Raw genomic sequence first — 22113 nt, forward strand, 5'->3', positions numbered from 1 at the left:
CCCACGTAAGCTGTGGGGCTTAAAGCAGTGAGCTGAGGTCTAAAAGAGAGCGTCCTTCTTCGTTATTTGCGTCGAGCAGGTGAAGAACCGGGCACCGAAGCTGCGATTTCAGCCGCTGACCGTGAAGCGACGAGCAGGCCCCGCCGCCATGCCAGCAGCCTGGGCCCGCCCCTCCTGACGCGGGGAGGCCGGAGCGCGGCTGCGTGCGGCCTTGTTTGCGACGTGGAGCCTGGCGGCGGGGGCAGCCTCCGCTGCCTGCCCCGAGCCCGAGGCCGCGGGCCCCGCCGCCTTTCTGCTTGTGGCCCGGTGCCGCCGCCTCCGCGCGGGGCCGGGCGGCGCGGAGGATGAGCTGGTTCAACGCGTCGCAGCTGTCCAGCTTCGCCAAGCAGGCACTGTCGCAGGCCCAGAAGTCCATCGACCGGGTGCTGGACATCCAGGCTGAGGAGAGCCCCTGGCCCGACGCCGTCATCCCCGATTATGGAGACGGTAAGTGTGGGGCGGTGGGTGGCCCAAGCCGTGCCCTAGACCCCTAGAAAGTCTTGCCCCCGCAGTGGGGCGGCGCCGGCTCTTTCCTTCCCCGCTTTCCCCCCTCAGCCCGGCTGGGGGTTGCAGTGGTGCGGATTTGACCGGCCCTCCCGCAGCGGCTGTGGGGCGTCCCTCCCAGGCGAGGGGGGTATAGCGCTGACAGCAAGCGGAGGAAGCGGTAGCACAGGCCATACTTGGCTATCGCGGCCAGTGTGTCATGCTCTTGTTGCATAGGCAGCACTAGGCTTCATTCCTGTATTTCTCAAGGCGGTATTTTTCTTTGCTGAGGGACTAATAGGTGTTAGAACCCGCTTAGTTAATAAAAAAAGGGAAAATTACGCTTTTTTTCTGAGGCATGCATGGGGTTATTCATTGTGACAGTAAAAGCTGAAAGTCTAGTCCTTCTAAACTAAATGAAGTTTCCACTTTTAGTGGTGTTAAGTTCATAATCCTCTAACATCTGTAGAAAGGAATGTGTTGGTGGAAGAATCGTCATGGCTTGGTTATGAGGAAGTGTCTCCTTTGTACGTGTGCTGATGTAGGACCTGAAAAAAGTGACCAGTCCTGAGCTGCTGTTTGGAAGTGAAAGGGCAAGAAAGGGCCCTCTCCTTGGAAACTTACTTCTACTTTAAAGATAAGAATGAATAAAGAAAAGGATGGGAAACCAGGTCATCTGGAACCAACTCCTTTATTGCAGCCATATCTAGAAGAAATGTATGCATTTGTAGGAGGAGGCTATTTCCAGGTATACGCACAGCAGAATTAGATTTCTGAAAATTGAAAGCTGTAACAACCGAAAGTGTTTCCGGGCTGGTTTTATGTCTTTGTCCCTTTGCAGGAGCAGGGAGTTGTCAGTCGCTTCAGTAGTCCAGAGTCGTCTTAAATGACAGGAATTGTTTATAAAAGACTGTGTTGTGTTTAGTTTCTTAAAACTTTAGACTTGTCTAAGCCAGTTCTCAATTTCACTTATACCTTAGTATACATAGTAGTTCTGTACTTCATAAGGAAAGCAGCAAAGATCAGTCTGCATCTGTTCTTAAGGGAAAACATTTGTTTTTAAAAGAGGTCAAAATGTAATCAGTGTTACAGTTAGCTCAGAGCTTTTTTTGAAGCTATTGGTGCATGGACAAGGTAGTAATAAATCAGATATTTGTAGTATTTTTGGCAGTGAGAGCGGTAATTATCTGAATTTGGGATCTTGAGGCCAACAGCTATCAACAGTTTCTGACAGTGGTAGTCTGCTTTAAGTATTATAACTTGGTGGGTGTTAATAGATGCTGCTGTATAAAGTAAGCTTATTTTGAAGTAGCCTGTAGTGTGTTATCCAGAGTATGTTTGTAGATACAGAGTCAAATTGGATATTATTTTTGATTTATCTTTCTTACTTGGGATGCTGCTGAAATTTGATGCTGAAATTCTTATTGCCCTTTCTGTTGACAAGTCCTGGAAAACCTGCAAGAAATACAATAATAGAAACTGTTGATGCTGGCTTGGGCAGCTTCAGAACTAACCAGTTTGGTACTTCTCCACAGGAGAACAAAATTATCATCTTAGCTGGGCTGCTGACAGTGTGTGTTATCAGCTTTGTGCTCTTGCTTGGTGTGTGAGGAAAAACATGAAGCCTGTCACAAACTGAAAGGGCAAGAAGGCTTCTTATAGTGTAAATTCTACAGATAGTTGAAGCTTTTTTTTCTCCCCGTGTTTTCTGTAATGGTGTGCAAAGTGTTTGTCTTTGTTACCTGCTACTGGCAGATAACTTCTAAGACCCAGTAGTTGTTTCATCCCTTTGTAATCTGTACAATTCTTTACTTTCAAACTCCAGTTTTACAGACTGTTTTGCCCAGCCTCCTCTCACTGCAGGGAGCAGGAGGCCACATTCCTTTTCTCTTGTTCCCTTTGCAAAGGAAATTCTTGCTTTCTGTGCCCAAATAGGCTTCAGACTGGCTTTAGGAATGCTGTGTTGCTTGTTTCACCTTCCCAGACACTTCTCTCCATCTTCTTTCTGAAATCCTCACTCTTGGAATTTACTGTAATTGTGTATAGTGTAATTTGTGTATGGTTTCTTTCTGCCTTTGCTTAAGTTACTGTTTAAGAGGGAAGGAGCAAATTGGTTCCTTTAGGTCTTACTTTCTAGAGGTGTCTTTGTCCACCTGAAATTTTAGAATTACTTTGTGTCTCCCTTAAGCTTCTTTTGCTTTATTTAAAAATCAGTTCCGACCTTTTTAAGGAATTAGTAAGGAAAATTGTGCTAATTGTGATGATATATAATATTCATTTGAAGTTAAACGTTATCAAAACCATTTTTATTTTCTGAACTGTTGCATCTAAAGTGACAAATACTGAAAAATAATACATTTTAAGTGTTCTTTGCCTATCTCTTTTTACTGTTCTAGGAACAAATTCTCTCGTAAGTGGAGGATGGGATACATCTTCCTGGGGCTTAAGTTCAAATGCAGAAGCACAGAATCAGCCAGCATCACCAACAGCAATCACTAAGCCAGTGAGGAGGACGGTAGTAGACGAATCTGAAAACTTCTTCAGTGCCTTTCTCTCTTCAACAGATGTTCAGAGCATACAGAAAAATCCAGTGGTGTCCAAACCTCCAGCCAAATCACAGCGACCCAAAGAGGAGGTGAAAAGCACTTTAAAGGAGCCTCAGCACCCCAGTCAGGTGGAAGTACCAGTGACGACAGAGACAGAAGTGAAGGACTCCTCTGTAGCTGGCCTAGAAGACTTGAAAAACCTTGATATTCCCAAGGAGGAATTAGAAGAGAATTCTGTGCTTGAATCTAATGTTAAGCATGAAGAAAGCACAAATGAAGTTACTGAAAAAAAGGTGTCTGCTCTAAATTTAGAAGTACCTGAAGAACCTATAAATGAAAAATCCAGTGTAGAAGGGGATGGAACAGGAGGTGCACCAGGTAGCACTTTGCAGCCTCTTAATGCAGGTACAAAAGACACGGGTTTGGAAACCCGGGAGCGAAAGACTGAGGACAGGCAAAGCAATACACCCTCACCTCCTGTTAGCACTTTCTCCTCGGGGACATCCACAACTAGTGATATTGAAGTTCTGGACCATGAAAGTGTAATAAGTGAGAGCTCAGTAAGTTCGAGACAAGAAGCTGCAGATTCAAAATCCAGTCTCCATTTAATGCAAACATCATTTCAGCTTTTATCTACGTCTGCCTGTGCAGATTATAATCGTTTAGATGACTTTCAAAAAATGACCGAGAGCTGCTGCTCCTCTGATGCTTTTGAAAGAATTGATTCCTTTAGTGTACAGTCTTTAGATAGTAGAAGTGTAAGTGAAATAAATTCAGATGATGAGTTATCAGGCAGGGCTTCTGCTTCAGCATCTGTCGCTGTCAGCCCTTCTGCGCCAAAGACAGAAACGGCTGATGCCCTGAAAAATACATCTGAAAACTTGGATGATGCTCCTGTTTTACATGCTGAGGAAGCTGAGATGGAAGAGAGTGGGAGAAGTGAGACCCCTGTTAACTCTGAGCAGCCAGATGTTTTGGTTGCTGCTGTGCAAACTGCTGAAGAACAAGTTGTGAAAGAGGAGACAGAGCTGCAGCTGGATGCTGCTGCTGAAGCGTCAAAAGAGGACACTGAAAAGCAAGAGCTCAAAAAGGTAACTGCAAAATATGTTTTGCAATCACACTCTTTAATTACAAATGAAACTCCTGCCCTACACAGGTATTAGCTGCGCCTTATTTGAATGAAGTAATTGATGCTGAGCTACCTTACCTCATAGAAAACTGTCCTTGGTAGTCTGGAGTGGAATAATACTGGTGAATTTTCTGGTCAGATCGTTTCAGGTTTCGCCTTATCCATCTAGTTGTCATTGCTGTAGATCGTGAGTAACACTAGCAAGTAGGAAGCCTTGATAGATCAAATGTGTTATTTTAATTCTTTGGTGTGAAAGGTGGAAGAGATTCCTTTAGGTATTTAGATTTCAATCATGAAACTACAAGCCTTGAGGATTTCAGCAATAATCAAGATGATATTTTGTAGTCCCACCAGACTTAAACTGTCAAAATCTGATTACGTTGCAGGACATTATGCATGTTCTTTGAGGATATCAGTGGTTAGTGTAAATAAAACCTTTTTACTGGTAAATTAATATTTGCTTTTAGCAGAAATAATCTTTACTTTTAAAGATGCCCTAGGCTTATTAATGAAGAAGATAAGCATAGTTATGGATGGTGAGTAGATTAAAAGAAATTTGTATGGCTAGTTTAGATAGACAACTACAAATGTGGCGAAGTGGGATACTCAAGTGTATAGAAGGCTAAAACTAGAGCTCTGAAGCAGTGTTTTTTGTCCAGTTCTGCCAATGTATTGTGTGCACTATCTTTCTTCCATTTCCTTTGTCACCTTCCTGTCCCTCTATTCCTGTTTTTAATTTGAGCTCCTTTGACCTACGTTTTGCTCTGTTCCTCCACATGTTGCTTTGCTCATAGTCTGTGTGCCTGATGCGTGGCATGGATGGCCTTACAGTGTAGGCATGTTTGCAGTACTGATGCTGCTTCTGGTAGTAATAACGAAAAAGCAATTGCTTATGGGAGTTCATAAAACCCCAATGCAATCTGTGTTTTAAGAAAGGCATTTTTTTGTGTGTGTAAATTATACAGAATGTCAGTGTAAATTCCTTAAGGAGCTCTATGAACAGTTATCTCTAAGTTTTCCTAATGTAAATGGTTATACCTTGTGCGCAGTAGTAATAATGGACCAGTGTAAATTCTGTCTTTCAGTGGCCATGTTAAGCTACACTTAGAGAATATGTTTCATTTGTTTATATCATATTTACATATGTTTGTATGTTATTTCTCTGTAATTAGCTTTACAAAATCTAGTAATAAGAAATTATATTGATGGTGTGATCTAAGAGCTCTTGACCCTGAAAGTTTTCTTCCCTCATCTGATGCTGTTTTGCTGATGTGCACTAACATTTCATATAAGAGACCCTCCAATGTCAATTATTCTGTGATTCTGTAAAGAGTGGGGTAAAGAGCACTGGGAGTCTTAATGGTTAATGTTACCTCTAGTTATATAGGCTGTCTTGTGTTTAGATATTGCTTAGTTCTAAATTAATGTGGCAGAAACATGGTAATCTTCAGTGACTTTTACCTTTAATTCCTAAAAACATTGACAAGTTCAGCTTTAAATAGTCTTGGGAGGGAGTGGTGTGGGGAAAGGGGAAGCCTGTCCCTCTTGTGTTTTAATTGTCCCATTCATCTGATCTTTATCTTTAAAAACATTGTCCAGATGATTGATTCATTAACTGAGAAACTGGAGAAGAGGGAAATACAGTTATTAAGTACTAGTAAAGAAAAGGCGTGCCTGGAAGAGGCTTATGATAACCTAAAAGAGTAAGTATGAAAATACACACAGTAGAGGGTGTAACTGTAATTTTACTGTAATGCAATTGCTAGACAATATTGTAAAACAAGTAGCTGTATAACTAGAACAAAGGTTGCAGGGGATGTGCACTGTTTGGGAAAGGTGGGAATAATGATTGCATGTGCTGTGATGGGATTGTTTTTTTTTTTGAAGACACGTTATTTCTTGGGGCCAAAATCCCTTTTGGGATGAGGCTAGTGAAAGGTTTTTCAGTAAGTAAGAATTGGAATGACAAACAGATGTGTAGAGCCAGGCTTGGTTTTTAATAAAGGTCTTTGTTTTAAGACTAGATTCAGCTATTAAGGGAGACTGACTTTTCTGATACAGATGGATGAACCAGATTTACTAAGTAATTTGCCAACTAAAGTATAAGCAGTGGAAGTGTGGCTGATTGTAGGGAAAAGCCTGAATTGATTATTCTGTTAAAATTAAAAGGGAAAATAAAATAAAAGTTGGGTTTACCAGTTTACTGATCAAATACAAAGTTTAGAAATGTACAGATAATATGTGAAGGTATTAATGACTAAATTGCTCTTAAAAATTTAATCGTTTGCCTTGTATATGATCCAGAGTATGGTTAATCAGAAAGAACTTGATTAAGGGGCAAAACATTTAAGGTAAATAAAACATTTAATTATTTTCATGGGTAAATCACTGAATTAATGAAGGTCTTTGATTAGTACTTCTAATATGGATGTGTTTTTTTTTGACTTCTGGTTAACATGTAAAATAAAAGCAAACAAAACAAAACACATTTATAAATGCATTTAGGATAATTGCAAACTTAGACATTGCAAGCTTCTTGGAATGTCCTGTAACCATGCAACTGTTCTGAAATGTGAATTTTAAATGCAGTGAAATGTTTAGAATGAAAGAAGAGAGCAGTAGCCTTTCATCTCTCAAAGAGGAGTTTGCTCAGCGGATTGCTGATGCTGAGAAGAAGCTCCAGCTGGCCTGCAAAGAACGAGATGCTGCTAAAAAGGTAATTTGGCTTAATAGTGAGATTAATTTTTTTATTTTAGGACACACATTTCTTGAGGTAAATTAATAAAAAATTAAGCTAGGGAAAAGCATGTGACTGCAACAGGTGCTGTCTCATGGTATTAATAACTGCTGTAAGCTGATTCTGGCCTTCCAGGCTGCTTGTTGTTTCCTTGTGTTGACACATAAATTCCTGCAGCCATGTTGTGAATCAAGTTAATGAACACAGTGAAGTCAAAGTTAGTCTGGTTTGGGAAGAAGGTGGTTTAACGTTTTCTCTCATTTACCTTGTACCTGTAAGACATTTGCATTGGGGTGAGGGAGAAGAATGGCCTGGGGATGTGGAGAGGTGGAGAAGAAAGAAATTGGCTTCTTTAGAGGATTAACTGGGAGGAAAATTAAAGACTGATAACAGATTGGTTTGGAATGAGCAAAGAAGTCTGCAGCAGCAAAGTTTATAGAGTTTAAATGTTCTTGACTTGGTATGACAGTATTACATTTCTTGATCTTATTGCTAGTCTGCAAAAAGCAAACTCCAGTCTGCAACTGGAAAAAAAGCCCACATTTTTAACAGTTGTTTGGTCACTGTTTCTGTCATTATATTTGCACAGTAGTACATTGAAATAGAAAAATGATCTGATACGTCTGTGTGAATAGAAGTTTGTTTTTACTGTATTGTGAAGTTTAAAGTACAGAAACAGAAATGAAAGGACGAGTTGGAACAAATTATACAGAGACTTTATGGAATCTCAATCCTTGGAGGCTTTAAAACTTGATGGAATCAGGCTCTGAGCAATCTGGTTTGATCAGATAATCTCCAGAGTTCCCTTCCAACCTAAATTGTTTTCAGAGAAAAGCCTTTTGAGAGGAAGTGGAGAAGGAAAAGGTGATCAGTAACTTACTGTGTGTTCCTCCCTAAATATATTTTAATAAATGATCCTAAGTATTTTATCCTATTATTTAGGAAATGAAGACTGTTAAAGAAGAATTGGCAACTAGACTTAATACCAATGAAACTGCTGAATTGCTAAAAGAAAAAGAAGAACAAATCAAAGGATTAATGGAGGAAGGTGAGAATTAAAGTATTTCAATAGTAAAACTTTGTGGAATATTTTGAAACGTGCTGCCTTCACCTATGAGTGTCCTTTATGTGCGGAAAAACAGAACCTATGAAGCATGTTAGATGTTTCTGAACATTTGAACCACTTAGTTAATAGCAAAGAACAACAGGAGGGGTCAGTCAAACACCGATGTTTAGGGGGTACTTCCTGCAGTGTGCACGAAAAGGTGCTGTGAGATAAAACTAGCGTGCAGCGCAACACGCAGTGTTCCATTCATCAGAAATCTGACTAGGGAATTGCTCAGGGCATTTCTGCAATGTCTCCCTTAATGCTTTTTAGGTTTGGAAGCAAAGTGCAGTCACTAAATGAACAGGCCATTTTGGTTTGGGATTTTTTTCCTGATAGTGGTGAGCTCATTTGCTTTACTTTCAAAACCTTTAATTGCCCATCCTCTCTCACTGTAGCTTAGTGTAGCAAGGTCATCTTGGGATAAAGTAGATTTAAAACGTAAGAACTTGCATGGAAAAATGTAGAAGTGTTTCCATACACATTTGATAATTATTTTCATGGGATTGAAGAGCAGGGGGAGGTGTGAGTAAAAAGAGTTCATAGAATAAGAATAATGTGCGCTAGCTTCATGTTAACTTTTTTCACAGGAGAAAAGCTTTCCAAACAGCAGCTGCACAATTCCACCGTTATTAAGAAATTAAGAGCCAAAGAGAAAGAGAGAGAAAATATTAACACAAAACAGACCAAAAAGATTAAGGAGATGGAAGAGGAGTTGCAGCATTTAAAACAGGTGAGATGTTTGTTTCTTCTGGGCTTGTTGGTTTTTTTTTCAGCTTTTTCTGTGATCTGCAGAGTAGCCCTTTGGGGGAGGTTCTTGACTGATACTGTTTTGTTTTCTTGGAGACTTCTCTGTTTCATATTATTGGAACACTGGGGTGTGATCTCTGTATATGTTTTCAGAGCAGTTTAAAACTAAGGTCATGTATGTCTTTCCAGCTGCTTGTTTGCACTTGTACTGCTGGTTCTCAGGTGGGCTGACCAGATTCAGTACATGAAATTTTAGTTGGAAAACCTATACCAGCAAAATTTGGGTAGGGTTTCTTTGCTTGTTCAGTGATTGAATAAAGACTTTACAAGCAGCAGACCCAGTCTGACAGCTGCCACAGTTTGCATTGTCCTTGGTTGGCATTGTGTACCCTTTCTACTGGGATTAGTCTCGTGCTTCTAGTTTGCACTCTTAATAGGTGCTTGATGGCAAGGAAGAGCTTGAGAAGCAACACCGGGACAGCATTAAACAACTAAACAGTGTTGTGGAGCGACAAGAAAAGGATCTTGGTAAACTTCAGGCAGAAGTGGGAGACCTTGAGGAACGCAACAGAAGTGTCCAGGCAGCACTTGACAGTGCATATAAGTAAGCAAATATTTGCGTGCCCTTCTTCAACCATACATTCAGCTTTTGTGAAATGTAAATATATATTAAAGCTATTTGCAAAGTCACTGTGGGCATTGTGTAAACTGTAAATGCATTGTTTTGTTTTGGCTTGTTTCTTTCCTCCCTAGGGAACTTGCAGATCTTCATAAAGCTAATGCTACAAAGGACAGTGAGGCACAAGAAGCAGCCCTAAGTCGGGAAATGAAGGCAAAGGAAGAGCTTGGGCTAGCTCTGGAGAAGGCCCAAGAGGAGGCTCGGCAGCAACAAGAAGCTTTGGCAATTCAGGTGGGTCTGAAATGCAGTGAATAAAACTTCGTCATTGAAGAAATGAATGTTCTCCCGGTGTGTGCACCTGACATAATGAACCAGATGCAGTATAAGGGGGAACTCATGTTTGTATACTTAGCAAATACCCAGTGGGTATCTTTCCTATTAACTTGTTCAGCCTAGTGGTAGTTGTACTAAGCTTCAAAGTATTAATTTTATTTAAAAATACATTTAATTTGTCTAAATGAATGTACTTGGAGGGGCTCTATGTTGAGTTTGTAGTGCTCTTACCATGATGCAAAGTTCAAGACATTTAATTAGACAAAATTTTCAATAGCAGATAAATCTGTGTAACTATTTATATGCATGCAAAACTTAAGCCTTTACCTTGTGAAGAGACATAACCTCTCTGGCAGTAGTTAAACTTGGTACTGGACTCTAGCAATGAAAAGGTGGTACTATAACTTCTGGAAGAAATTGGTGACAATGTCTTGTTTATTTAGGTGGCAGACCTGAGGCTGGCGCTGCAACGTGCAGAACAGCAGGCAGCAAGGAAAGAAGACTATTTACGTCAGGAAATTGATGAATTACAACAGGTACTATAGCAAATAGGTGATCCAAGTTGTATTTGCAAGGAGGGCTTCTAAAAACTGAAAATAAAACGCTGTGGTGACATTAATAGCCTGAAAGAGAGGCTTTGTCTTCCTGTTACCTGTGGTATTTGTCCTTTGTAGAATAGCAATGAAAATGTTAAAAATATTTTTTTAATCACATAGTGAAAACAAAATCATATTTTTTTATGGTGCCTCATAAGTGGAATGCTGTCCTTCTAGTATAAGCTATTACGTTTGTGAAACACCTCTAAAATTGCTAGCAAATATGTTTTGAAAGACTCTTTAGCTGCTTCTCAGGAATATTTTTACTGTTCTTAATGTTCAGAATATAGATTGTTGCCAAAATGTTTCAGGAGATGTCCAGAGGACTGCGTATTTCAGGACTGTTGCTCCATCACATGTCTTAAAATCTTAAGCTTCTATCTTGGAATTTCATACTTTATTACAATTTGAACAAATGGATATTAAAGCGTAAAGCAATTGTAAAGCAGTAATTTTGGAATGGAAAGCAACTGCTCTGTATTTAGCTGAATTCTGTATTAATCTTTGAATCCATCATATGATTTTAAAGCTTAAATATAATTAATCTGTGATTTCAGAGACTCCAAGAAGCAGAGAGCCGGAACCAAGAACTAAGTCAAAGTGTTACATCAGCTACACGGCCACTTCTCCGGCAGATAGAAAATCTGCAAGCCACGCTGGGAGCACAGACCTCTGCATGGGAAAAGCTTGAAAAGAACCTTTCTGACAGACTTGGTAAGATGTTTTTAGCTTTTACTGAACTGTGAGGCTCTTGGAGATGCGAGATAGCTGAAGGTAACTGAAAAGGGCTTAACACTTGTCCAAAGTGCAGATAGCGGATCAAGGGAGATGAGCACTAAATGCTTTCCTGTAAGGAGATGGTGTGGGGGGTATTTTGTCAAGATTCTTGGACATTACTATAGATGTTTGATCAAAAAAGTTAAATTTCATGTTTTTCTTGACTTAATATTAGGTGAGTCTCAAACTCTTCTAGCAGCAGCTGCTGAGAGAGAACGGGCTGCTACAGAAGAACTTCTTTCTAATAAAATTCAGATGTCTTCTACTGAATCTCAGAATAGTCGTCTAAGGCAAGAAAATACACGCCTTCAGGCTCAGCTGGAAGTGGAGAGAAATAGATTGAAGAAAATGGAAAATGAAAACAGTAGGTGAGTTGCATTTTTGGTTAACAAATTATAGTGAAATGCAGTAAGCCTTGTTTTGTGTAACTGTCTGCATCAGATCTCCTTGGAAGTTGGAAGGCTTGATTCTTTTGAGTGCTGATATGACTATGCAAAACGTTGATCTCTGTTGGTAGAGTTGCCCAACTTGCTAAGGGTATTTTGTTACATGCTAAAGATTGAAGCATGTTACTTTTACACTGTTTTAAAGTCGTGAAGCTATGTTTGTTTTAAAAGCATGTGAATCTAAAGTAAACACAGAATGCTTCTTTAATGACTTTCTCTGCCTCTTTTCTCTCCTCAATGTAGGTATGAGGTTGAACTAGAAGGGCTCAAAGATGAGTATGCAAAAACCTTGGAAGATGCAAAGAAAGAAAAGGTATTGCCTGCTTCACCTTTAATCTATGTTATTGTTGAAATCTTAGGTAGCAGGAGGTTTAACAGACTATATTTATTCTTGTAGACGCTGCTGGCTACTCAGTTAGAAATGGAGAAGATGAAAGTTGAGCAGGAAAGAAAGAAGGCACTTTACGTGCAAGAAGCAGCAAAGGAGAAGGTACCAAAACCTAACATTTCAGTTCAATCTTACTGGTACTGTCATTATTTTAGTAGATATATGGAACCTGAAACTGTCACAAGCAGCAAAGTGCACTTCAGAGGAGTACAGTGTGTGCTCTCAGCCTGGGCTTTAAGGACTTGGCTGGATTCCTGCTTTGTGTTTCACATGACTGTATAATGTACTACCTGCTCTCCAGCTAAGTCACGTGTCACAGAACAGTCCTCAATAGTCAGTAACTTGTTACTGCTAGTTAGCACTTGATACTTAAGTAAAACTTTCTGTTACTGTTTTTTACCATCTCATGTTCTAAAATCTAAGTGCTTTATCCTTCAGAGGCTACCATACTTTCAGATACTGCCAGTACAAGGAGGTTAGTCTATTTGGAAGTGTATCAGTAAAGTATTAGTATGTGAGAAATCTTGGAATTTAATTCGTAGAAGAAAAAAAAAATTCTAAAAGGAATCACACTTCTGGGTTTAGGACATTCCTGTGATAACTTTGGTTATACAGAACTGCCTCTGAATCTCCCCTGGCTACTTTAAAGAGATTCCTTTGGTGTGGTTTACAACTTTTCTTCGTTTTCTGAGAAAAACTGGTCATAGGCTTTAAGTGTTTGTAGCAAAGAAATTCTTCATTGTTAAACTTTCATGTTTTAGGGATGGGGGAAGGGGAAATGTTACCTGTCACATTGCGTTCTGTGTGATGGTGGTGGAAAAGGGAACTTTGTCCTTCACAGAGTCTGTCTTTCACCATCTTGTAACTATTGTTTTTTATCTCACTGGTGATGTTTTGTGGGTGTTTTTGAAGGATCGAAAGTCATTTACAGTTGAAACAGTTTCAAGTACCCCAACTATGTCACGCTCTAGTTCCATAAGTGGAGTTGACATGGCGGGACTTCAGACATCTTTCCTCTCTCAGGTATCATCTATCAATTATACTGGCTTTTTTTTTTTGACAGATTGCTTTCTTTTCTCATTAGGAAGTTTTATTAATGTAAAAAATGTATATTGACCTTAGACAAGGTAATTCCTATGCAGAAACATCTAAAACCTGCTTATGTCTGTTATTGTAAAACATCTGTGAAAGACAGTGTGAAACTACAGCTTTTATTGTGGGGTAACATATTATATGTGTGTTGGTGCTGAGCTCACGTATAGAAGAACTGACTAACACTAGTAGGAGTCAAATCAATTGGTTTATTTTTAGTAGCAATCCTGGCTTAGGGCACAACCCTGCTCTGAGGTGGTATCACAGACTGCTGCGGTCTCTGTGAAGTCTGTTGCTTCTGCTGCTTTCCTGTGGATAGTTACTGATGTCCACATCAAATGGCAGTTGTATAGGTGACACGAGAACCTGCCACTAAGGATCTATCTCAGATTGTACCTATTCACCTTAAGCTTTTGTTTTAAAACCAAACTTCAAGCATTGAAATGTTTGCCTACTAACAGTATAATTTTAAAACTTAAATGATACAGTACTTCAGGACAAGGAAGATTCCAAAGTGTGCACATTTTTGTGTGATTTTAAGCTTCTCTAACCTTTTGTTTGTAGGATGATCCTCATGATCACTCCTTTGGGCCAGTAGCTACTAGTGGGAGCAATCTTTATGATGCTATAAGGATGGGAGCAGGTTCAAGTATAATTGAAAACCTTCAATCCCAGCTAAAACTAAGAGAAGGAGAGATTTCACATCTACAGGTACTGTAGTTATTCATACATAACCAAACACATACATTTTAAGTGTTAACACTAATGTAGTCAGTATAATATTGCTGGTTTTACATGCAAGAAGCTCAGTTCCTCTCCCCACAGCAGAGTGCATTCACTCTTTCCCTTTCATGACAATTCTGTTATTGTCATGTCCAGAACAGCCACTGGAGGTACGTGTAGGGATGACCAAGAAAAGAATTTCTTGCTTTGTTTTTTGTTTTGGCAAGGACCTGTCAGAAAACTTAATTTGTCTGCCTGCAAAAGAGCAAATCCCAAACCACTGGTCAGATTTGAGCACTCCCAAGGTGCTGGCTTAAGAAAATGCCTTCATTACCATCTCAAAATACTTTGATGTAGTGTTTTATAAATATGATAAATTCTTTCCTCCTCCTAATTGTTAAAGTGTTTATCTTAGCTGGAAATTGGAAATCTTGAGAAAACTCGATCAATAATGGCAGAAGAACTGGTTAAATTAACAAATCAGAACGATGAACTTGAAGAAAAAGTGAAGGAAATACCAAAATTACGTGCCCAGTTAAAGGTAAATGTATCTCTATTGGAAATCTGATGTAAAATTGACATATTTGTAGTTGTGGTGTTTTCTTAGTAATACCTCTGTCGATTTAGGATTGTATTCAAATCTGTCCCTAGTCATGAATGACTTGAAGAGCCTGGTGGGGGGTTTTAAATAGTAGAATGTGAAAATGCCTCCTCCATGACTAAGTAGTCACTTCAAAATGCAGTTGTTAGAAATGTGTGTTGTGCATAAGATTGCGTGTTCTATCAGGGAGAGAACTTTGTTTTTTTGTTTATCTCACTGAAGTCTGGAAGTGGTCTTTTAGTAAAGGGGCTGTTTTGATAAATAGCATTAGAGATTGATGCAGAAGATGAATGATTGTGCAGTAGTAATACTGGTAATAGGACAGGTATTTTAATCCTCTGAATGTGTAAGAACTTAAATACTGGAAATAGTTTTGGAATAATTTTGGAAATTATAGTTGTTTTATAAATACAGAATATTAAATTTCCCAGTGAAACACTTCACTAAATGTGGTTATTCCTGTAGTAAAACTGTTGGCTATTTACTTACTGTTTTAATGCTTACAGTAGTTGAACTTCAAGGTGCTTCAGTATGTTCTCTGTATCCACACTAATTCTTTGTCATCAAGGATCTTTGTTATTGGAATGTCTTCCTCTTACATCTGGAGTATAAATCTAGCCATGTTCAGAGAGTCGAAACATAAAGGTTTTTTTGAGGAGTTTACTCTATGCTTCACTCTAAAGTATTTATACTTTGATAACATAACACTATACTTGTTTTCCGTAGTAGTGTAAAGCATTATCATAGCAGCAACTTCTTAAAGGTGAAAAACAGTCAGATAACAAACAACATGTCCTTGCAGGATTTGGATCAAAGATACAACACAATTCTTCAGATGTATGGAGAGAAAGCAGAGGAAGCTGAAGAACTTCGGCTAGACCTCGAAGATGTGAAAAACATGTACAAGACTCAGATAGATGAACTTTTAAAACAGAGACAAATTTAAGTCCTGCTGGAACTCTTTAACATTTTATGATAACAGACTGTAAAGATAATTGTTTATGTAAATGCTGAATTTAAATGTCTTGTAAAAAACCCAACTGTATTATAGAAAATGTGACTATATAATAGAGTTCATATCCTGACAAAAATCAATGCTTCAAGTGTCTTGTACTGTCTGCAGTTAAATTATTTGTACAATATTTAATGTTTTTTTTCAGTCATCCCTTTATTTAAGTTTCTGCTTATGGGTGGATCATTTTACTTGTAAACAGTAGCAGCAATGATGATTGTTACCTCATGAGACAGCACTGGAAGGCAGGAGTTTTACTAAAGCAGCCCTTGATTCATAAACTCTGTATCTATGAAAATGACATTAGGAGGTTTTCTTAAGTGTTCTTAATAGGAGTTTTTCTAAAACCTCATCAGTTAATTTTTAATAACAAAATAGCAGTGGCTTGCTGTCTGAAGCAGAACTGATGGATATTTTTATGTCAGGAAAACTCATACTTGCAACATCTGAACCTTAGGATGATAATTCTCTGCATTTAGCCAAATCAGATTAGCCTGTTTTACACTAAGTCCTCTGAAGCGGAGCCTGAGGCTCAGATGAGACTATAAATTACATCTTCATCTTGCATATTACTTGTGTTGTCTCATGAGCTGTCTAGAGGCAGCAGCTTTCCTTGTAACTCACATGTGTTTAATTTTAACATCAGGAAGCTAAACTATTCAGTATTTATTCTAGATTTGGATGCTGATGCTTAGCAGTAGTTAAGATCAGAAGAATGCAGAAAATGAGGGTTATTTTTTCTTTCTGTTACTTGCTGCTGCTCTCATGGTTCCTTGTATGTAAGTGGCAAGGTTTAAAGTTACTGCAAATTGTACTGTGACTTAATATAGTTTTCATATAAGTCTCCAGTGGCTGTAACATATTTCTCATGCCATTCCTTGAGCAAGGTATTGGTCAAATAGCATCCACATGGCTTGAAGCTTCGCTACATTTTCAGTAATGTCTGAGGAAACGTTTGAATTGGACCCTTGGGAATGTTGAGAATTGGGGGAAGAAGCGTGTGTCTTCCTCTCTGCATTCCAGACATCAAATACTTAACTGCATCTCAGACTTGTAGCCGTGATGGGTACTCGGGGGGAACTACTCAGCAGTCAAAATTCTTTGCTTATCATACCATTGGCTCTACTGGGAGAGGTGTTTTTTCACATCTGTGCAATTTCTAATTTGTGTTAGAGAAGTCTGTTCCTGCTTATGTGTTCAGTGGCCTGAGAGAGAGACAAAGGATGTGAATGATGAGAAATTGCTTCTGGAGAAAGAGCTGCTCAGTAATACGATGTTTCTATAAGTGCTGGGGATTTATTCCTCACTGTGAGAACCATCAGTTACTGAAGTTACACAGGCAAGGGTATGTTCATGGAAAAGCTTCATTCAGTTTGAGGTTCAGGCATCCATTCTGAAGATTTCCATAAAGCCAGGGAGCAAGAACACTGAAATTTGTCTTAACTCCCTATTTCTCATAGAAACCCTTTTTCTCTTCTTTTCATGGGGAGATAGGAAGGAGCTGCCCTTTTACCGCCTTCATTTCAGTTGTGGAAACCATTTTTCTTCTAAACCATTTTTCTTCTAAAAGCTCAGAATTTAACACTTTGCCTTCCTATTTGAAGCATGGCTGATCACTTCAAGTTTCAACTCCCACTTCTCCACAGAAAAACCCCAAACCCCACTACATATAAAATCACTTGTTGGAACTTACTGATTTGCTGGTTGCTGGAATTATGTGCAAATGTGAGATGTTCAGCCTTTTCTTAAAAACCAAAACCAACCTGGTATGATGCTCAAAGGTTAGAAATCCTATTCAGCTTTAATCTACTGCAGTGAATCAATAAAATGCTGATTCTGACCATTTTGTTACAGTCTTGATAGACAAATAGAGCACTTAAGGAATTTGATCTATTGCTGCCAGTGCTTTTAAAGGTAACATTTCCCATGTAAGGTGTGAGTAGCTTCAGGTCTGACACCAGTGCAGTTGTGGTTATCTTGGGTTTTCTAGAAGAGCTTAGGTAAATAGGAGCTTTTAACATGCAGTCAGCATTAACTGGTATAGTACAAAAGCGTTTGTCAGAGTTCTAGATTTTTAAATTTACAAAAGTAGATGTCAATAGTTACATTGACTATTTATTGATTCTTACTCTCATTCAATGCAACCTTTACTATCACATGAGAATCAGATGGCCTATGGTGTCTTCATCATCAAAGCCTTAGAGAACAAAGTGCTAACATAGACTTGTAATCTGTTTGAGTCATCTTTGGTATAAATCCTGGATGCTTGTTTTGAAGAAACATTAATGTCTGTTTGGCCACCTTAAGGTCATTGCTACTACTGAGATTGCAAAATGAAAGGAGTTGGGTCTGGTGCTGTTTAAATGTATTGGTTTAGAATATTCCTTCTGAAAGCAATTAAGTTATACCTCAATTTCACTGCATTGCAAGTGTGAAGTAATGCTATTTAACGGTTTATTCAATGTATACTCTGTAGAGAGGGCTTATTTCTCAGTCTGTGGGAGGTAATGGAAGGTGGTGTCAGTGGGTTTGGATGAAGTGTAGAATGCACTGGTACTCGCTTCTTGGGGCACTGCTTCATCCTCGATAGATGCAGGAGATGATGTTCAATATCCTACATGTTCGTACGTAAGAGAGAAGGTTTGCTCTTTATTTTTTTGTCCTGCTCTAAGTTTGTTGCGATTCATGTACGTATGTTTTATGAAGGGCTATAATGATCCTGAGTATGGAATGAAATGGGTTGTCTCACGGTTAAATTGGACCCCTGGGTTTCTAGTTGTAAAATGTGTATAGAACTGTAAAAAGCATGGGGCAGGGTGAAATAAAACTTTGTGCTAAGAGTGTGCTCTGGTTCTCTTTGAGAAAAAAAAACAGTTTTGTGAGGGGTGGATGTGCATGAACCTGGTGCTATAAAAGAATACTGCTCAAGTTAGAAGATACATGCAATTTGAATTCAGAATTACAAATGACAGTGCAACTCTTACGCTGTTACGGGTGTTGAGGTGTGAGGGGCTGGTTTATTTATAAGCGCACTGCAGTAATGGGATTAAAGACACTGTCACATTTAGGCCGATTTCCTGTATTCAAGCAGACCGCCGTCGGAGCCGGCAGTATCGGTGCAGGGGGTCACCCTTTGTCCTCCTCCCGCGGCTGGGCTCTTGTCCCCCGTTCCCCACCTGTAAACGAGGTGAGAAGCGGTCTGTCCGGTGGCGGACTGATCCCAGCACCCCCGTGTTGGTGCCTGTGGCCCCTGCGGAGCTTGTCAAAGAAGCGAACGAGTAGAACCGTGAGCGAACTGCTGCGTGCTGGCAGCGCGGGAGCGGATCCCTGTGCCCGGCCGAGCGGGGATCCATAAACCCGCTTCCGAAGGCGGCGGGAAGGGGAGGCCGGGGTCTCCGGGGAGCCGCCTCACACAATGGGGTGCCAGGAGGCTGCGCTTCCTGCTGAGCGGCGGCAGGAAAAGGCCTTTTCCTCCGCAGCCTGAGAACGCCGCTCCCGCGGCTGCTGCGCTTGATTTCCGGCAGCGGGAGGAAGGCAGCGCCGCTCCCGCTTCAGGGCCAAGGCTCCGGGCAGGTGCCGCAGGGCCTGGCCGGGCTCCTCCCTCAGCGTTCCCACCGCCTCCAGGTGGGGCGGGATCCGGCAGCAGCGCTCCGGGCGCGGTTGCGCCTTGCTGAGGGGGACGGGACAGGGGGACGGGACGGGGTGTGGCGGCGCCGCCCGCCCGGCCCCGCTCCGCTGCCCGCGGGTGTGAAGGAGGGGCGGGAGCAGCCCTCTCACGGCGGGCGCTTTTCACCGCGGGGCCGGGCCGGGCCGTTCCTGCTCCCCCCCTGACAGCAGCCGCGGCGGCATGAGGATTAAGGCCGTCGGCCAGCGGGTAACGGGAGGAGCGGCCGGTCCAATGGGCCGCGGGGCTCCCTGGGGCCAGCGGGGCTGAGCGGAGGTGAGCTGAGGTGCCCGCCGTGGGCTCAGGGCGGGGCGGGATGGGGCTCGCTATGGGCCCAGCACAGGGTCTGTCGCGGGCTGGGGTCCCAGACGGGTCTTAGTATCGTGGGACCAGCACCGGGTCCAGAGTGGGCCAGAGGCTGCGTCTGGCTCTGAGTGTTGGTGCCTGCCCCAAGTGACCCATCCCCAGCCAGGGCGCCGCGCTGGGGAGCCGGGCACCGCAGCGCTGGGTTTGAGCTGGGGATGGAGTGCGGTGGGACCCCCACGAGATCCGCGCCCTGCCCGCGGTGCCTGCCACGGGGAAAGAAAGGGGAGCAGAGTGCGTTCTTGCAGGGATCCGAGTACCGAGAGCGGTCAGAAAGGCTGCCCGGCTGTTAGAGAGTTGCTCTCCTTGCTATGAGCGTTTCTCAAGAAGCAGGACGTATTTAACTCGGCTTTCCTCACCCCCCACCAGGTTTCCGTACTTGGGAAATCTGAAGCAGTTCTCCTGGAACCAAACAGGTAAAACTACTTATGTTGTAGGAATATTGCTAAAGGCTTCAGTTGCAAGCAAGCATGCAAATTTTGACAAATTATAATGCCAGAAAAGGTTTTTTTTTAGGTATAGGCCATCGTTTTGTTTTCTCAGGAAGTTTGATGGTTCAAAGGAGGGGTGTTTGATGAGAAGGTTGCATTACCAGAAAGGTACCTAGTCTGGTTTACAGTATATAGATATGTATATGTAAAATTAACTATAGTTAATTTAGTAACTTAGTATTCAAAGTTTCTTTAACATGATGTAAACTACTAAAAATGAGCACCCTGAAAGAGACTTAATTTTGACCATTTATTTGTGACCGCATAGTTTTCCTGCAGCTTATTATTAGTTTCTTCCAAAGTGGAGAATGTATTCTTTTTATACTTATTTTTAAACTAAAGTTCTTCCTCTTCTCACCCCTCCCCCCAGGACTTCTACATTTTCTTCCTGCTGGCTCGATATTATATGGTCTATACTTAGTTTCCACATTTGAACTCTCAGGATCCTGTGGGATTCAGCTAAAGTAAACACACCCATTTTAGTCTGACTGCCGGTTGCTAATAGCCCTCAATGACTAATGACTCAAAGATAATCCTGAGGTTGTACAATCTAGTCTCTTAGTGGTTTTACTTTTGCTAGGAAAAAGAAATCGCCCCAGAAATACAAGTATGAATTCTTTGACTATATGGTTGAATATTGTCTTGTATGCTTGAAATGTGCCATGATGCAGAAACATTAAGTGTCTTTTATGTTTATTTGTTTAATAAGTACGGAGCTCACAGGTTGCCATGTTCATGCTGCTTGTGTTTGGATTGCTACTGCAAGGAATTCTGGCTGAAAACCTTACTGAGTTCAAAAACACTCCAGAAGAGCCATTATATAGCTACAGTGCTATCAACCTGCCAGATGAGCACATTCCCTACTTTCTGCACAATAACCAGCATATTGCTGGCATCTGTCAGCAGGACTCTCATTGCCCATATAAAGTAGGTTTGCTTTTTCTATTTAATCAAATGTAATATTGGGGTGTTCTTTTCTTGGAGTCACAGCAGTTAAAAATGGGGATGAATTGGTTTCCTTGCCAATTAGTCAGTTCCACTGGGAATTGGAATTGGGCTTTTGGAATAGTTGTACAGAGCTCTTCCTGCATCTCATGCTGTCATAAAACTGGATTTTCTATCTACTGGTTTGCAAGATTTGTATCCCCCTTCTTTTAATTGTCACAGAGCTGGAATGATGATCTTCATCTGAGTAACTCTTGTGCATGTGAAAGGTGTTTGAACTAAGAACTGTTAGTGATTTCTGGGCCTGTGATTTTCAGCATGCTGTAGTGCTTTTGCAGAAGAGCCAAGAGTATAGGCAAATCAGTGAAACACTGATTCAGTCTTACTCTGTGGTTGCATGTAATTCATTTACCTGAAGCAGGGACAGTGAACCTGAGGATCTGGACTACGTGTGGCCTGGGAGCACTTCTTGTGTCTCTCAGACTGGAGCTGCTTTGCAGAGTTAAGGGTCGGAGCTGTGCTCCCCTTCTCTGGCTTCCTACAGCACTGCAGAAGACCATGTCTACAGATTTGCTTAGGGAGCAATGGTACACACAAACTGGAGCTTGGAGCACTGTACTTTGTGTAAGCTTAACTTTGTTATCTGTATCTGTCAGTGATGTGGACTCCTACCTACTGGGTCAGGAAAGGTGTTTGTCCTGGGATAGACACGTTAAAGACAAGGATAATTTTGCTGTTCGCATGTGTCCTCTTTGGAGCATGGCTGTGCATAAAGAATCTGAGTGTTCTTTCTGAAACTGAGAACAGACCAAACTGAAAGCCTTTTATGCAAGATTTATTAGCGAGAGGTAGTTTATAAGCTGACAACCAATTTAAGTCATTTTCCATTTTACTGTTGTGTAACCTGATTCACTCATTCTGTGTTACAGAAAAACTTGAAGAAGCTAAAATCCTGCTGGGGTTATGAGAAATCTTGTAAGTCAGATCACAGGTTCAGTTACCCAGTGTGTGATTATGTTGAAACTGGATGGTAAGTTTCATTTTCAAGGTATAAAAAACCCAGTGTAGCACCCACATTCAGATTAGCTGTGAAATGAGCGTTACTGTGATGTTTAGAGTTTAAAGGATGATTCTTTGTGGATATGTGTGTGTACATACATGTGTGTTTATACATAACAGATGTCTTTCAACATGGCATGAAAGATTTAACTTTCTAAGGAAGAAAATACCATTTGAAATGCTTCTTGCCACAATGTTTTCATTATTCTGATTTA

At 40.9% G+C, this 22113-nt stretch overlaps 2 protein-coding genes across 4 annotated transcripts in view; both read left to right on the top strand.

Moving 5' to 3' along the window:
* The first annotated feature begins 241 nt into the window (after positions 1–241).
* Positions 242–18219, top strand: TMF1 (TATA element modulatory factor 1). The gene is made up of 17 exons (XM_061455769.1): positions 242–486; positions 2919–4159; positions 5797–5900; positions 6787–6913; positions 7877–7982; positions 8630–8772; positions 9227–9393; positions 9543–9699; positions 10185–10277; positions 10895–11051; positions 11290–11482; positions 11804–11873; positions 11958–12050; positions 12861–12971; positions 13605–13751; positions 14179–14304; positions 15167–18219. The coding sequence occupies exons 1-17, from the start codon at positions 345–347 to the stop codon at positions 15308–15310; spliced, it is 3321 nt and encodes a 1106-aa protein (XP_061311753.1). The 5' UTR covers positions 242–344; the 3' UTR covers positions 15311–18219.
* A 967-nt stretch (positions 18220–19186) lies between these two features.
* Positions 19187–22113, top strand: part of EOGT (EGF domain specific O-linked N-acetylglucosamine transferase) — a 31396-nt gene continuing 28469 nt past the window's right edge. For 2 of the 3 annotated variants that reach the window (XR_009743815.1, XM_061455770.1), the window contains exons 1-4: positions 19187–19326; positions 19773–19819; positions 20604–20821; positions 21769–21869. Coding sequence is in view for 2 of the 3 variants with exons in the window: in XM_061455770.1 (XP_061311754.1) it covers positions 20624–20821; positions 21769–21869 (299 nt within the window). In the remaining variant the exon portion in view is untranslated. Of the gene's footprint in view, positions 19327–19761; positions 19820–20603; positions 20822–21768; positions 21870–22113 lie in introns of those variants that run through there. The other variant, XM_061455771.1, reaches the window with a different exon arrangement.

Source organism: Pezoporus flaviventris, unplaced genomic scaffold, assembly GCF_033815535.1.
Source record: "Pezoporus flaviventris isolate CSIRO_AGI_PZ_B2104156 unplaced genomic scaffold, CSIRO_AGI_Pfla_v1 ptg000021l, whole genome shotgun sequence".
In the NCBI taxonomy this organism is placed as follows: Eukaryota; Metazoa; Chordata; class Aves; order Psittaciformes; family Psittacidae; genus Pezoporus; species Pezoporus flaviventris.

Coding starts and splice junctions, on each gene's coding strand:
- TMF1 (XM_061455769.1), top strand. CDS start 345: ATGAGCTGGTTCAACGCGTCGCAGCTGTCCAGCTTCGCCAAGCAGGCA. Junction 8,773..9,226: donor AGTTGCAGCATTTAAAACAG/GTGAGATGTTTG, acceptor CACTCTTAATAG/GTGCTTGATGGCAAGGAAGA. Junction 10,278..10,894: donor AAATTGATGAATTACAACAG/GTACTATAGCAA, acceptor CTGTGATTTCAG/AGACTCCAAGAAGCAGAGAG.